The 17758-nt window shown below is 35.4% G+C and overlaps 1 protein-coding gene across 1 annotated transcript in view; it reads right to left on the reverse strand.

Annotated features, from left to right (window-relative positions):
• Nucleotides 1-17758, reverse strand: part of LAMA2 (laminin subunit alpha 2) — a gene marked incomplete at both ends in the record, with an annotated part of 330653 nt that overhangs the window by 255296 nt on the left and 57599 nt on the right. Inside the window, 2 exons of the mRNA XM_079532443.1 lie at nt 5427-5539; nt 8945-9115. Coding sequence (XP_079388569.1) covers nt 5427-5539; nt 8945-9115 — 284 coding nt within the window. The remainder of the gene's footprint in view (nt 1-5426; nt 5540-8944; nt 9116-17758) is intronic.

Raw genomic sequence — 17758 nt, forward strand, 5'->3', positions numbered from 1 at the left:
TTCACTGAAGGATGAGTTTAATAGCTTCTAATCGTGAGGTTCGATTGCACAGAATTCCTTACAAAGCATTCCATCAGTTTGGGTTTTTTTTGCCGGACTAGGGATGTGGTTCCAGAACCCAACATTTAAGTGGTCAAGACTTAAAAACTTTGTTATTTCTTCATCAAGATCAGTGAAAGAAGGCAACGTTACATTTGAGATTACTCAAGTACTCCAAGCCAACCCCTCTTAAAGCCATCTTTTTGTAACCGTCTGCAGTAAAATACTAGAAAGGAGAGGGAAGAGGGCTAAAAGTGAGCATCGAAATGATGATGGAAATAAGAATTGGATTGCTCATGTAACCTTTCATTAGAAACATACATTACTTTAATTAAAGACTTTAGGAACAGGTAGCCTTTGTCTAGCCACACATCTGAGCAATCTCTTCATCACAGTTCTGCAAGACAGCACTTGTCACGCTTGCCTCAATCTATCCTTGGCAAACAAGCACATGACCTCTGCTGCTGTGTGACAGTGAAGAACTCTAAAACAGAGTTGCATTCCCCTAAGAAATGTGGCTAATGTCCTGCATCAAGGGAACTGACAGGTGAAAATAACATTTCCTTTAAACAGCTATCAACACAGCAACAGCAGTCATACTGGCAAAGTTAAGGAGCAGATGAGAAGCAAGGTTCTACAGCAACATTTCTTCACAGAAGTTTTCTCCTCTCTCATACTTTCCTCTTCCTCCAATGCAGGTTAGCAGTATTGCTTTAAAACATGGGGGAATTTGGTGCACGTAGCATCTGATAGACTGAACATAAAATCTGGACTTTGTTCAGACAATTAACAGTGGTACATCCACACTAGCTCTTTAGCTCAAATAAGCAGCATGCTTTTGAGGTCAATCTCCCAGCTGCCCCCATTTAGTAAGCTTTGATCAACATCATAAATATATTTTGATGCTCACACAAACAGTATTCTTTTCAGGAAAAAAAACAAAAAACAAAAAAAAAAAAAACACAACCACCAAACATGCTTAGAAACACAACTGTTTAATTTTAGGTGCAAACAGACATTCAGATCATGATTCAAGTGAGCTCGGTCCCTATCAGCAAATGAAAACAAGACCTCTCTGAAATCTGCTTCTCTCTTTCTGCATGAGACACTATTTGCTAACAAAGAACAATTGAAGCATCAATGTCCATATTTTTCTCTCAGTTGGTATCAAGTTACACCCAAGTATTCCTATTATAAGTCAACATTTCGTAGTGTGTCTGGTGGTTCTCAGCACAGCAGTACGTGCATAAATACACTGTGTACTTAACTAAAAGTTCAATATCTAAAAGAAATTTTAAAAAATAAATCAAGAATTTTGAAACACAGTATCAAAGTACTGGATTACAGAACTTGTCATACATGGGATATCCATAATTTATCTATGAAATATTACTCTTGAGAGTAATCATAATGCTACTGAGTTCTAACCTGTCATTTTTCTGTACAGAGTGGAATTTCTTCTCATCTTGTCACAGTTTCCTGGTCCTATCCCTTCTGTCTTTTGCTATAGAACTTAGCTGTACAATCCTGAAGATAGAAAGCACAAGCAAACACTCAGTTCGGCAATTCTTTTCCTTAGCATTATCCTCATTAAGAATAGGTGATATACATACATATATACTGATAAGCATGTATTTCCACTCATGAGCATTAAAGTAAATCAAAGAAATTATTCTAAATCAAATCCTCTATGAAAACTATATTTGAACAAAACAAAATTACAGAACGGAGCTCAACATTAAAAGAATAGCGCTGTCTGCTTCTCATAAGTGCTTCTCAAAATGCTTCTGAGTGGGTCAAGCATTCTTCTTTTTCCAGTTATTCAGTTCTATGTATAATTTCTGACATGTCACTTTACAAAGTGTAACATATATTCTAAAAGTTTGGAGTAGTAAGTGATTGGAAAGGGCAAGTGGGAGTTCAGTGATTTCTACACAGAAGCAGAGCACACCTTGTTAGAATCCTTGCTCTCTTCATGCGAAATAGAGCACTTCTTACAGAGAGAGCAACTATACAGTGATTCCTGCTCTTACACCTGATCTTATGAGGCTCTGAGGAACATAAACTACGTTCTTTTTCGTTAGAAAAATGACTGGAAAGGATTTCCTGGTCACTGTGTTCTTTTACTATCTCAGGCAATTAAGACATACTACTTCATCAGTTACAACCAGAGAATTAAATCCAACCACAATTCCCCACAATATCAGGGAATTAGTTAATGAAAGTGCCCTGTTATTTGTAGAAATCAAACTAATTGGCTGACCACATCAACTCAAACTGCCAACTGGTTTTCCTCTATCTTCCTCTAAAGATTGAATTTACTGAAATAATGAAACTGAGGATTTCAGGCAGTACAAACACACAGAATACCTTCTTCCTGGAATCATTTCTGTTTTATGTATCTTTCCCATATTTTTTGAAAGAGCATATCTTCTCAAAAGGAACATATTTAAAAAGAAAGCTCACTTTCTGACCTGGGAACATTGCATTCACCAAACCTGAGTTAGTTTGGTTGCACATGAACCCATCACTCAAAGCCAAACCCACAGACCCTACACAGATCACTATCAACATAAGTTTACCCTTTACTGCTTTTCCATATGATGTGGTAACAAAGCAGCTACATGTGGTTCAAGAATGATCAAAATGGACCTCAAAGCCTTGGGATGTCTGCTGAAGGAATCGAGGGCACAGATCATCTTTACATCTGCTTTCTGTAAGGTCACTGAAAGAAGTGGAAGGATCCAATCTATAAACACTTGGCTTTATAACTAATAACACCACCAACACTTTGGGGTTTTTTGACAATGAAATAACCTACATGGCACAAGGCTTGCAGTCACCAGACAGATTCCACCGCTCTCATAAGGGGATGAGGGTCCGTGGGGAAAAAGCTAGCAGTACTCATTGGCAGGGTTTTGAATTAAATTTGAAGGGGAAGAAGGCTAACAGTGAGCCTGCCCATAGAAAGGCACAGGATAGCACAGACAGAGGGTGCTAGAAGGGACCCTCTATCTGCTATCCTGAGATGTGCTGGCAACACTGCAGCACTGTTGAAATCTTACAACAAGCCAGTGACAACTAAGACAGTATAAGAAGGTAACAGGGAAACTCAAGAGAAATCACAGAATAGCTTAGATTGGAAGGGACCCCCAAGCTTCAAAGTTCCAATCCCCTTACATTTCTTAATGAAAATATTGGAAGACAAATGAACTGCAGCGTACTCTTGCTATATTTGGGGGAACAAAGCCTTTGTATTCTGTTCACGTAAGGTCTAAGTAAACATACCTGCCTAACTACATGGGCTATGCTCACAAAGAGATTGCCAGACAGCAGAGTATTATCTCATCTTTTTGATCAACCCAGGAACCTCAACACTGTTCCTCTCATATTTCAGCCAATACAGTGGAATGGGTTTACGAGGAGGCACCAGAAGTAGCCCTGTAAGAGGACTACCAAGCTTTCTTGGAACAATAAGCAAGAGAGAAAGGGGGGAAAAATAATGAATGCAGGCTCATACTTAAGCGTTGCCCCACTTAAGAACAACCACACACAATAAAACAAAACCACCAAAGAGACTGCAGTATTCTCAGATTGCTGCCATACAAAATACAAAGAAGCTTTACTTTTTCTTCAACATGCCACTGATGCTGTATTTGCAAGCTTTGAGTCTACTAGAAAGTAACTAAATTTTAGGATGTACACAGACTTCTATACTTACTAAAACCATCTAGATATTAACACAGCAAGAAGCAAAAAACACATAGAAGTAAACAGTTTTTTTTCGTACAGTTCAACAGATCTGGCCTAAGTAACTACACAAGAACCACTACAGTGATCCCCAAAACAAAAAAATAAAACCACAAAGATACTAATACAGTTCTAATGGTAGAGCTATAGAGCTACTTGTGTATTAATAGATCAGAGCCAACAAGAGGCCCAGATCCTTGCTATACGGAAAAACTTAACTCTAAAGTTTGAAAGAGATTTTAAACATAAGCTTCTGTAAATTGGCAAGTTAAGATCAAACTTCCATTTAACAGTTTAGTTCTGCTGACTGAAACACAAGAGAGCATTAAACACTAATATGGATACAAGGCCAAGAAAACATATGTAGGACTTCTCTTTTTATAACAAGTGCTCCAAAGCCAGAATGCAAATAATTCTCTTAGGATTCAAACAAAGTAGTAAAGAGACCTTCAAAAGCTTCATTGCCACAGATTCGAAGTACTCGCGAAAATTTTACCACCAGATCATTTGGATGACTGTTTTCAAGAAATAAAAGGCAAAACTAGAAATAGTTTTTTAGAAACATAGTAAGTACTATGTTCACTATATGTTGCTGAAGTTCTGAGTTCCAGACTAAGTTAAGACTATCACCTCCTGCAACAAAATTTTGTCTGCATGCCCACAAATGTCTCTGTACAACACCTTCGATTTAATTTTCTTATCAAGCCATGCTTTATTCAAGCCTTTCTAGTAATCAGCTATTATTCTCTTTGAAACTGGTAAACTACTACAAATAAATCAAATCAGAAAACTGATCTAAGTGGACAGATCACAGAGGAAGGGGCAACTGGAAAGGGCCCCACTTTTCTCTAAAAACCTGGAAAACAGAGTATGCTTTCAGTGTCTTGTTAAAGTTGCAGACAAATACGAGTCAGTCACAGAGCAGAGAAGAATTTAAGCAGGGAAAAAAAAGAGCATGTACTTTGTTATCTAGTCAATTGAATACAAAATGGACAAGTTTAATAACATGGGGATTGACTTTGGTACACACAGATAACTGCCTGTATTTATTTTGCATAATGAAAAATTATTTTCCTTCAGCCCTCAAATCCACTTTATAAATCCCTGGAACTTATGTAGCATTTTTATAAGTATCAAATAACTTCATTCTGAGGGTTACAGATGTCAAGTAATGGTTCAGTGGCAAAAGGTAATTTAAAGACCTCTTAAATTCCTCCCCTTTACTCTCCAAAATGTCCCTTAGAATACCCCATCACATGCACATATATTCTTGGTACAGCTGAAGTACTTTTGAGTGCATAGCACTATATTACTCTTTGTTACTTAAACAATAAACAACACTAGTGAAAACTAAATTTTGCTCGTGAATATTCCTCTGAATATTCCACCCTTCTTTTGATTCACTTTATAGGGCCAAACTAGATGTCACGCTCAAAATGAGAAAGCTATATTTAAAATATTTTTAAATATGACTTCAAAAAATATGCAATACCACATAAATGACAAAACCCTATAGGGGAAGCGAAGAGTGTCTTCATAATATCAAAGCAACACAGAGCAAAGAGGAAAGTAAAAGCAGGTGAGCTTCTGCGCAAACAGAATTTGCTTGCAGAAATAAGCAAATAGAGTAAGTCTACCTGTTGGAGGTCCAGCGTAATAGTCACGTAATGATATTCAATCCCATTCTGGATACTAGGGCTTTGCCACCAAGTGTTCTTGCCATCAATTGCATTTGTTATTGGATGTCGTTCTGTTAAAGCAACAGAAATGTGTCAATATATCTAAGCATGAACAAAAGACTTAAATGGTTTTAGACCTAAATTCTAGATTAAAATTACAATCACAGAACAAATGAGGCAGCACATCAAAATAAAATAGGAAACTGCTTTTTCTCTTGGAGCACAGCTCTATGGTTATTACTGCAAAGCTAATCTAACATTAGTTCTTTGATCTTGCTTAGCATCACAAAGACTTCTTAAACACAATTGGAAATTCTCCTGATTCTGTAGGAAATGAAAGTTTCTAAATCACATGGTGTGATCACTTTACACACTTCTGAATTTTCAAGTACTGCTAAGTCTCTAATGCTGTAACAAATCAGGATCTTGATATGCATTGTGCAGAGAAACCAGAAATTAGAGTAATTATGGCAGTTATATTTCTAAGCACATGTGGCAATAATTTAGAAATCATAACTTATGAATCATCTCATCTTAGTTACATAATGTATTTCCCAATTGGAAAATTGTCTTACCCATCATATATGTCTACAAAGATGACTCAAAGATTTATAAACTACTCATATCACAGTCCAAGATTCATTTTTTTCATGTCCCCATACTGTGCTGAAGTACCCCACATAAATCTTGAGTAATTTGGCCATAAGTTTACTTACAGAAGAGAATTAGTCTTAGGCTAATTCTTAGATTAGTCTAAGTTACTGAAGTTGTCTTATAAAGTATTTTGATGTTACTTAGGCTGAGAAAAATACCACACTGGTCTGGGTTTTATGTCCAAATCATGATTCTCATCTGTATGGACTGGAGAATAATCAAAGCCTCAAAAAAAGAATCTGATGTATTTTGAACTCCTTAATTACCTAGAGCAAGCCTAAACATCATGGTTAAAAATAACAAAATATGAAATACAACAGTGTATAAAACTGGAATGTGCTTCATTATTAGCTCATCCAAGGATTCCAAAGAACTTATGTATGAACTGATTAATTTACTTCTTATTCTAATTAATATTTAAATCAACCATTCAGATTGATAGTCTTTGTGTCTCTGTTTTCTTGCTACATCAGCCACCTGTGGGGGACAGGAACCCTATCTCATGAAAGAAAGCTAGAATGCCTAAACAAGTTTAAAGATATAATTAAAGGGCTTTGAAGAAGTGAAAAAATAAGCCTGCAAAATTGGAAATGTAAAAAAAAAAAAAAAAAAAAAATTTAAAAATCAAATTATTCAATGGCATCAGTGAGCAATAACCCTTAAAAGTTACGATCCTTGCATTACAAGTGGTGTTATTCTCATAAAGAAAAAAATACTTATGTTTTACTTTTTGTCAATTCTTACAGCTCTGATCATATTCACAAACTTTAGCTTTAAATGAGAACTAGCAAAATCCATCTGTAAATCAATCTCAGTGAATCTGAGTGGTTGTGACAAACTGTCCAATTGGAAATTTTGATGCAAGTCTCTTCAGGAGAAATTGATAATAAAGATAAATCACGAGAAGAACAGCCGGGAGATGAAAAACAATTAATGTTTTTCTCTGTAATTATCATTACGAGAGTTTAATCATAATTTGAAAACACTGATTAATTGCTAGCATATTTTATTTATTTTAAAAGGAAGGGAAAACACAGTATTTTTCAAAATGAACTCGATTGCAAATGCAGTTCAAGGACCAGCCTCTCTGGTGGATGACAAAGGGAGGGAATTTAGAATGAGACCAATCTCTATTCTTTAATTTGGGCTCACATGTGATTAACCAGGGAATTTGTGTTCATTTCCTCGAACAGTAATTAAGGGGAGACACTCCAGACTTGCACATCCCAGGGAGATAATTTAAAGTCTGGTTATATTACATGGTTCTCCTATTAGCAAGCTATCTCTGTTTAAATAAAGCACTTCCTTCTGCCAAATGAACATTTAAAAACCTCAAAATGAGATGATGTTGGCTGCAAAAAAGAGTCTCTCTGAATTCAGGCAGACTCAAGTTTAGATGAAGGTATGAATGAGGAGAATCATATTATTCAAATGGGGTATGAATGATGTGCATGCATGTTCAAATGCACTTCTATAAGAGAAAAGAATAGAATCTATTGCATGGTGCTTCTACCAGTTAAAATGCTACCAAAACACCATAAATCTACTAAGTGACACCCACTGCTATGATATAATATGTCATTTGAATGCTGCAATTCAATTGTCTGATCTTTCCAGAGAAGGCAGCATTTACTACAATTAAAGATGACAAAATTTGAACAACAATTTTGTGGGAAAAGAGTATACTGCAACATAACTGTGTTGAGACAAAAGTAGTTGTCTATGCTGGAGCAATTGTAATTAGCTCTACAAATATAAGATGGGTAGCAAATAGATAGGTAACCATTTAGCAGGAGAGTATTTAGGGACAACAATGGCCAACTAGCTAGATGTCTCTCAATGGTATCAAACTATTAAAATGGTGACATATCTAAGTTAGATGTATAAATTGGAATATGATCTGCTTATTTGGAAGAAAACCTGAATCGCTCTGCAATGCTGATGATAAAAGCTCAGGTGAATTTTAACAAAGATGAAAACATCAAGAGAGAACTGCAAGAACTGCAGCTTGCTTAGTTCTAGATAACACAATCAAAGTGGAGGAAGACAGTAAAAAGCTTTTGTCTTCAGCAAAATCTGACAGTTAGTTCTACTGAAGTCTTACTGCAAGCCCATGTGAAATTACACTAGTATGACTTGTATGATCAAGAATGAAGTTCTCTTATTTCAATCTACCAAACTAATAATAATTAATAGCAACATGCATCTCTGGATCTGATGATAAATTTATGTGAAAAATTACTTTGGTTACTGATAGCCTTAAGAAAAAAAGCCATGAGTGCACTGATCAATTTTCTTATTAAATCTTAAGATAATGAAAAATTACTTAGTTTAACTGCTTACCTCCTATTTGCTGGCTCAGTGAAAATTAATCATCATCAAGCTAAGAAAGAAAGCCTCAAAACACAATAAAGCATAAATGCAGTTGAGCTCTTCCCCTTCTCCTCTAGCTCAGGTTTGAGATGCTGCAGGTTGAAATTTCAAATTCAGCATACAGGTATACAGAGGACAGTAATCTGTTTTTCATTAATGGTCAGCATACAGCAGAAGAGTTAAAAAATATTTGTAGATACTTTAAAATACTTAGGTTGTCCTAGGTCTGAACTCCAGTGCTTCACTTAAAAGATTCGATTAGAGTACACAAAACAGATTTTGAAATACTGGTAAAAGAAACAAGCATCCTCAGCAAGAATAAGAATAGTCATTTTATAGTACTTAGAACAATGACAAACAGCTTTGTCTGCTGAGTATTTGATACTGTTGTAAAAAAAAAAAAAAAAAATTGCATTTAAAAGAAATAAATGAAAACAGGGCACACTTACGGTGTGGAAGCCTACTCCTTTGATCACAAATACGGCACTGAGGGTTCCTTGCAGGTTGTCCGGGAACATGCTCAACAAGTTTGCAGTACATTTCCCGACCCTTTTCTCCACAGGTAGCATTGGTTGTGATGAGAGCATTAGTAGCCAAGTTCAGCACTGCGGGAAACAATCCTGCAAGCAAAATGAAACAAAATTATCAACAAAAACAACAAACACAAAGCCATAAAATCACAAACAAACATAACATCTGTTATTGCATCAAATCAAAACGCTTTGTTTTCAACAACCTTAGAAGCAGCGAAGCAGAAAAACCACCAGCAACTTCAGCTTTGAATCCAAAACTCAGATTAAAGCAATTATATAGGTGATTTCTTTCTCACTCCCTTCTAAAATTCAAATTGGTTCCCTCTGGTTGTATCCTTGAGCAGCAGGATGCCAGAGGACAAAAGAAAGTACAAAAATATATAAAGCACCTTCCAAATTTTTTTTTAATAATCAAATAATTATCATGACTGCTTACCCAATTGGACTTCAAATGACTGTAAACAAACTACTTATGAAAGCCTTCTTTCTGCTTGCATCCCCATGAAAAAGCTTTTACCTCACAGACTACATCACTTGTGTTACACTATGTTACCATTCTGCTTAAGACCTGATAGTTACCCTTACTATCAGATGAACTGAGTAATTAATGCAGCAACAGGAGTAACATCTGCTATGTACATTTTGCTTCCTGCCATCCTTTCCTCAAGAAGAGGATAATATATGCAACTTCATGTCTTTTATAGCAGTACTGTTGTTATTTTTTCCAAGTGCGCATACTGTGTGATATAATTTTCATTCAGCACAGCACTTATGCACATCTGAGTACTCTGCTGAAGTGAGTTCTGGGTAGCAATAAGCTATAAAATTATAATCCATATGAAGAACCATCATTAACGTGGCTTACTCTCACTTCCAATAAACACTAATAAAAAAACATTGAGCTATGATAAAATTGATTCATGAAGACAGACTGACACGATGGGTTGAATGTATACATTAACCTTTCACATGAAATTAATCAGTTTTGCATCCTGAAAAGCATAACTCGCCATAGCTGGATGTTTAACCAAAGCAACAAAAAAATTCTGAGGCACAAACCGGGATAAACTTCAGGTGTATTTAGTGACAGTTTACATTGGTCTTACAAAATACTTTCAATTTATAAACTTACTGCATTATTATAACCTTAAAACAAGGCTTTAATAAAAACTGAATTTGCAATTACTATACACTGATAAAGCTCTCTTTATAATGACTTTTTTCTCATTCACAGATAAAGAGCACTATTCAGCAAACTCCTTCCAATACTTTAACTGCAGTCTCCAGTCTGCAATTAACCTGGATGCCATTTAATTACCAAGCTTGGATGGTCATGGCACAGCTGTCCTCTGACATTGTGAGTTAGTGACTCACAACTCACTTTAAAACCATATTAAAGCTACTGCTTGTTCAAAGCAACCAATTAGTTACTAACCTGTGCAGTCTGTTCAGTCAATCAATAGTTTAAATTCTATTGATTTTGTACAGATTCCAGCCCAATTTCACCACATTCAAAAATTTATACATTTGCTCTTGCATCTTTATTCAATGCAATCAGTGATATTTGCTGCCTTCTGCAACAGGGATACATGGAAAAACAGTGTAAGCATAAGGAGAGTAGATGAATTAATAGCTGTGAATCCTCCTGTGTTGACTTACAGCCTCATTATTCTCTTTTAGACTGCATAAAGCTAATAGCCTGAAAGCGAGTGATCACTTAGTTTTTTTAACACAGTCTGGCATTTGGTTTGGAGTTGAGTAGTTTATTTAGGATCCTGCTAAAAAGAACCCAGTGATACTACGTGAAGCAAATTGCAACATGTGACAGCAAGAAAATTCTTTAAAAAAAACAAACAAACAAACAATGGAATAGCTGAAAAAGAACAAGCAAAAAGCCTCCATTATTCACAGAGCTATAAAAATATACACATAGTATGCCTATACACAAATCATGTACATGTTCTAAATTTTACTACAATTTTAATGTAAGAGGCATAGATAAAGGTAGCGTACTTAAGAAGCTCATTTAGAACAAAAATAGACTTGCAGGCAACATCTTTAAAGTGCAGTGCAACACAGGCCACACAGCTTTGTGCATAGTCAATATACACACAGGCACCTAAACCAGCATTCAATGCTTCACTGAAGAGACTGTGTCATGTGTGTCACATTCCACTCCCGGCAGGAATTCCTCACAGGAATGAATCTGGCAGGGAGAGACCAAGAGATGTTCAAAGTGCTCCAACACCACAGCCAGCACTCAGGCTCTATACTGATGATTAATTTTAACAAGTTTAAATTCACAGTTGTCAACTGCCAATTTGAACTTCTTTTTAAATAGTTTCTGTTATAAAGATGAAAAAAACAGTACTTATATTTGGGCCTAGAGCTTTTCTTGAAGGAACTGAAGGGAAATAATTTTCTGCATCAGGTTGACCTTTTGGGATGCAAGGCAATTCATTTTACCTTGAATGGGAAGTGGAATTCATATTTTCTTTCCTTTAAATTAGTATTTCCTACCATGTGGTGCCATTTTTAAACACCAAGTCTCAGACAACATTTATGTAATTTTTTACTGTTGTAAAATGGACGTTTACCTAAAAGGAGCTCTCCTCTGCCACATTGTTTCCTGAATTGTAAATTATAGAGAGCTGGCTATTTCCAGTGAATGTCACTCACAATGTTTATTGTTATTTATGGATCCTTTAGAGAGAAAACTGAGATCTGCTTTATTAACCAGCTTAGTTATCCTGTGACCTATCCAGTGCAGGAAAGAGACCTCCTTTACAACAAAGCTCAGATTGAAGTCATTGATGACATTAACCTACCTGGGGCACAATCAAAACCAGAACAGGGAGAATAGAAATTCTACTCTGCCTATTAGGGAAGGGGTATACGAAGCATACAGTTTATTCCCATATCATTTTTTTCTCTGTGCCAGTTTGCAGGTTTTCTTAGATTTTTATAGGAATGTAGCATGTAGCGGTTAATAAAGCAAAAGCTCTGCCCATCAGCCTGAAAAATGAAGTTAAGCTCTATACTAGTTCTGGAACATAATGCTTTACATAGGCCAAAATAAGGCTTTGTTTTTAAAGTATACTTGATCTGTAAACTTGATGGAACTGAGAAAACAATGTTTTTCATATTGCATTCTATCAATTAATAATGCTTCAACAAAACAGGCACGAAACTCCAGAAATACAGAAGATTAAAACATTTGTTGCCCTTAATTCTTAAATTAGGCTCTATGAATTTGAACCAAAAATAAGAATGCTTATGATGCTAATATATACTGTCTATTCAACCATAGCCACCAAGAAGTAGACAGGAAAGTTCAGAACACCTCACTTCATTTTGAGAGTTTTTCCTTTTTTTTTTTTTTATAAGACTAATGATGCAATACAAATACTTCAAAAGTATACAGATTTTATGCATTTTCTCAATTGTTCTTTTAAAATTTTATTTAATTATCAAACTCATCTTGAATTCTATAGGCAGCCAGCTGTGAAATACTTCCAAATCCTGATCTACTACAGTTAGACAGAATTTCCTTCTTCATTGCCAATATCTTCAGTAAATACTTGCTCCAGCATAAAGACTGGGTAAAACACCTCTGAATCAGAAAGACATTCCCTATTTTGTGCAGATCAAGTGCAGGCAGGTAAATTCTAATCCTTTTAACTGCTAGCTGTATCAATCTTTTCCCTCCTTTATGTTAATTAAAAAAAACAAAACAAAACAAAACACCACCACAACATTTCTTTCTGCCTTAAAAAAAATTCCCCAATCCTAGAAATTGAAAGGAGAAAAGAGGTGGAAAAGGCTGGCATGTAAATAGACAGTAATTAGGCTTGAACAACTTGGGTTCAACATCTGGTTGTGAATAGATAGGTATGACCATCTTTCTGCTTTTGACATAGATCTATAAGCATGCAACATACGCCATGGAGTTATTACACATAGAAGCCTGTTGGCTAGTTTTTCTAGTGTTGACAGACAATTATCTGTGGAAGGAAAGCACCACAAAAACTAATCAAGTTCTTAAAATGGTATATCGAACAAGGGCAGTTGAAGTCTACATACAAAATGAAACTTCAGTTCTTACAAAACTACCGATGGTAAGCATAGCATACAGTGTCAAAAGAAACGCTTAAAAAATTGTTAAATTGAACAGCAGTAAATAAGGAGGAATAAATAGGTCATTTTTACCTACAAACTCTGATGAACATGAGTTTGCATTGCCAGTCTTAAACATTTAAATAGAGTTTGTTACCTTAGTGTTAGCTACAATGCCAGTTTTATTTAATGATTTCTGGATCAAAATAGACCTGAACATCTACTTTAAAGAGAAAAAAAAAAAAAATAGTGGATGCTTGGATCAGCAGAAGCATGTGATACACAAGTAGCAGGTACAAGACATTTTTAGAATCTAATAACTTCAGGCTTTATATCTCATTCTCACTCACCTCCCAAACAGCCCTATTTGATTGACCTTCAGAGCACACTGCAAGTTCTAGCAGGTTTCCCATGCTGAGAGAGGACATAAGGAGCGAGGAGATCATGGACACTAACTATAACTTCAGCTGCTGAATGGTGATTACTGGTTCATTATCAAGTGGGGATGTTCACTGGGGCAATCTACTTTTAAAGTGTGTCAAGGAACAGCTACAACAAAGGAGAAATATTGGGATGTAAATGAAATAATTACTTTGTACTAGTCTTTCTACTATTCAGCAGTTTGTTTCTTACTTCCTTACACAAAACCCATGGAGAAAGGTAAATCTCAACATGACATCCTACACTTATTAATCAGTACCCAGATTATTTTTACACAATCAGATCAGCAATGCATTTTTCTGAGAGAAAAATTCATGTAAATTAAAGCAGTCCTTGCACACTAGGAAAATGACAATTTAAAAAACTCATTTTTTTTATGTAGTATTTTAAGCACACTTCCAAGAGAGAAGTCAAACTTAGGCTTAGCAGCTTTGAGATTTCTTTGTCTTATTAAAACATCAGAACTGAGAAAGTGTTTTTCCATCTTCAAAGAAAGCTCCTTTGAGACATGCATACTCCTCTTTTCTAAACAGACCAATATTTAGCACCTTGTATTTCCTTCAGTCTTCTCAAAATACTCCTATTCTCTTCAAAGAAGCAAATAAAACAGCCTACCTAAATACGTCTAACTTTCCAGCCAATCTTCCTAGTCTATACTTTGAAATGTTCATGCAATAAAGCAGAGCTCTTTGCCACAGAACATGTACTAAGAAGACAAAAGAGAATATGTCAATTTCTGATGATCTAAGGATGTGTCACTGGAAAAAGAGATACTTGTCTGCTGCACCACAAGCTATGATAGTGTATGGGAACACAGTGGGGAGAAGAAACTGGGACAAAACAAGATGTTGCAATAAAGAATAGTTTCCAGCAGTGCACTGCAAGGAATAAATTAAGGCACTCTATCCACAGTGCAGATGAAGAGAGTTTTATACAATTGGAAAATAAGTCCAAATAGAAGAAATAGCTTCACAGACACAACAAAACTCACAGAGTGAAGAAAACATGACACTAAGCCCGTTTGTCCAGAAGAAAACAAAATAAAAAAACTACTTTAGTCGCCACTTATTTCTGTTTGTCTGTTGCCTTAAGATATTACACATTACAATATTATTATGTAGTCATACTTGTTTTTGTGTAGTTTTTTTCTTTTTTTCTTCAAAAGGAAGTAGAAATGTAGATGTTTAGTGGTAGAGATGCTTTGCTTTCACCTTCAGGTGATTTTCTCTCATCATACTGTGTAACATTACACACATCCTATCACGTATTCAACTTCAACATAAGAAACAGAATAAAATAACACTCCAAGCTAAAGAAGCTTGATAAGAAAGGTAGCCTCACAGAGGCACCTGAAGAAGGATCATCGATTACATAGCCATATTATCTTGCATTTCTACAGTTCAAAAAACCTCTAATGACTTCTCTGATCTTAATAGCAAAACAAAAGATACTGGAAAGGGTGTGAAAAAACTGTTATTGGCTTATGCCCATGTTATTATATTGTGGAAGATATATCAATCATCTCTTAGTTTTATAATTAATTTTTTCCTACAGCTGTCAAAGAAAACTATTATGATAAACAGAACAGGAAAAATATAAGTGAAGATGATTAGTTTGCCTAGCTCCCTCCCACTAACAAGGTGAGTAAAAAAAGATTAGGACACCTTGGGACAAGCAGGCTACAAGATATTGGAATGGCATATTTACATAATTACAATTTCTATAAAATATAGATTATATACTGCCTCATATGCTTGTATTCGCATGTAATCATAGTGGCGTTAAACTTTCTAAAATGATTTCATTATTTCAGTATGTTTTTGTAAATATTGAAATCATATTTAAAAGCCATAATGCTCCAAATCCAAACCCTCTGCAAAAAGCAAGTTTCTTACAGTAGTTTCTTACAGTAGGCAGGCAAGTATCCAGGTGAGTCTTCAGTATCTCCAGAGAAGGAGACTCTACAACCCCTCTGGGAAGTTCATTTCAGTGCTATTACCTGCAAAGTAAGGAAGTTCTCTCACATGTTTATATTGAACTTCCCTTGTTCTAGTTTTCACCCGTTGCCTCTTGTCCTGTTGCTGAATACCACAGAAAAGACCTTGACCCCAAAGATAAGTAGCAATGAAATGTAGCTCTCAACTTACCTGTAATTTGTAAGATTTTGATACATGAAACACGTATGGTAATGTGGCCAAGAATCTTAAGGATAGAGAGAATAAGGAAATACATGCAACCTTTTTCAAAAGAACAGATAAAACTTCAAAATCCCTATGGGTAAGATGAGAGAAACTGTATTATAATGGAAAAGGATAAAATAACATTCAGGAAATCTACCACGTTTAGACATTTGGTGTATCTTAAATGCAGATGAAAGACCAATGAAGACAATTTACTCCAGACAATTTACTACAGAAAATATCTGCTATGACAAAAGCCATTACTTCAAAATAAAAAATAAAATTGCAAGGTTGAATGATTCCTATAGTGTCATAGACAGTGGGTTTTCTTCATCATAATTTTCTGCAGAAAAGGTTTCCAGGTGAGCTATGGACACTGTGGAATCAGTTCCTTTGAAAGTAAGGTGTGGAGTTGCATTTGCAAACCTCTCAGTTCTTATCACACACAAATGTAATCTATCCTCTTGTTAAATTGTAGAGTTCAATTCTAAGAGAACTGTTCTAACAACGCTATTATAAAATCCCAAACTAAAATTTCTAAGATGCTAGCAATAAATGCCAAGTCTCTTCTTTCTTGTAGAATTTCCTAACGCTATATATTTAAAATTTCAAGTCCTTACAAAAACTACATTTGAACTAAGCAGTATAATAGTAAACAATTGCTTGTTAGTCTTTACTTACTTCAAAGTGTTACACAAAGGAGTTGAAAAATAATTCTGCAGAATATATACACATCAAAACCCTCTAAAAGATTGGACATTTTCCACAGTGCTATGACTACTAGAAAGTGTTGTTAAAGAGTGGGATACTATAAATATATACTTAATCTACAATTAAATATGAATTTCCAGTATTTGTGTTAGGTAGTTAATCTGAGTAAAAGTTGAGCACAAAGTAGCCATCTAAATATGGTTTATGTCTGAATTTTTTGTTTGTAAACTTGAAACACTGATCCTTATACCTACGTAGTCACTTTTTCATACAACCAAAGCACTGATTGCTTCAGGATTGTACACAATTCCAGTCAGTGCATTCAGTTGTTACTACACTAAATCTAAGGCAAAGACTGTTGAAACTTACTATAGATCTTTGGTAGTTATTGGTGCACCCGAACTAATTATGGGGATACTGCACTATAGTAAGGAGCAGCATCATTTTTTCTACCTCATAAATTTTATATCTCTGCTTGAAAGCGCCCCCCTATTTACAGCACTGCCTATCCAGTTGTTAAAAAAAATTAAAGCTAAAATGCCAGACAATTATTAAATTCATAGAAAGTTGTAGTCATCCACTTATTGGAAAGATAGCAGATATACATATTTCCAGGCAACAAGCTGGACACAGTGTAATGGCCACAAGTTGTATCAAAGGAGGTTTAGATTAGACTTAAGGAAGAACTTTTTCTCTCAGAGAGTGGTCAGGCACTGGAATGGCTGCCCAGAGAGGTGGTGGAGTCGCCATCCCTGGCAGTGTTCAAGAGGTGTCTGGATGACATGCTGCTTAATATGATTTAGTGGTGGCAATGGTGATGAGGAGACGGTTGGACTAGATGATCTTATAGGTCATCTCCTATCTCGTGATTCTATGATTTCAATTAATACTTCATATTCTGAAACAACCTCTGAGGTAATCTTCTGACAACCACTTAACTCCCATAGAACTATTCACAAATTATTCCTCACAGATTTCTGCTCATCTGGATATTCAAATATTTTAGTAACATAGTGCACATATGTTGGTAGACAGGTTTTCCATAATTGTATTTTCTCCATGTAAAGTGATATTTACAGGCTTTAAGTAATGCCTCAATTATACAGTCAATACAGTTGAGATCAAAGAAAAGTACCCTTGCTGTCAAATAGCAGAATTGTTTTCCCACTGATTTTTGTGGGGTGAACATTAATATTTCAGAGGCTTGTTTGATTTTGCTTTTATTGGTTTGATGTTGTTTGGCAGTGGTGGTGGTTTGTGGGTTTTTGGTGTTTAGGTTTTT

Source organism: Tetrao urogallus (assembly GCF_951394365.1).
Source record: "Tetrao urogallus genome assembly, chromosome: 2".
Taxonomy (NCBI): domain Eukaryota; kingdom Metazoa; phylum Chordata; class Aves; order Galliformes; family Phasianidae; genus Tetrao; species Tetrao urogallus.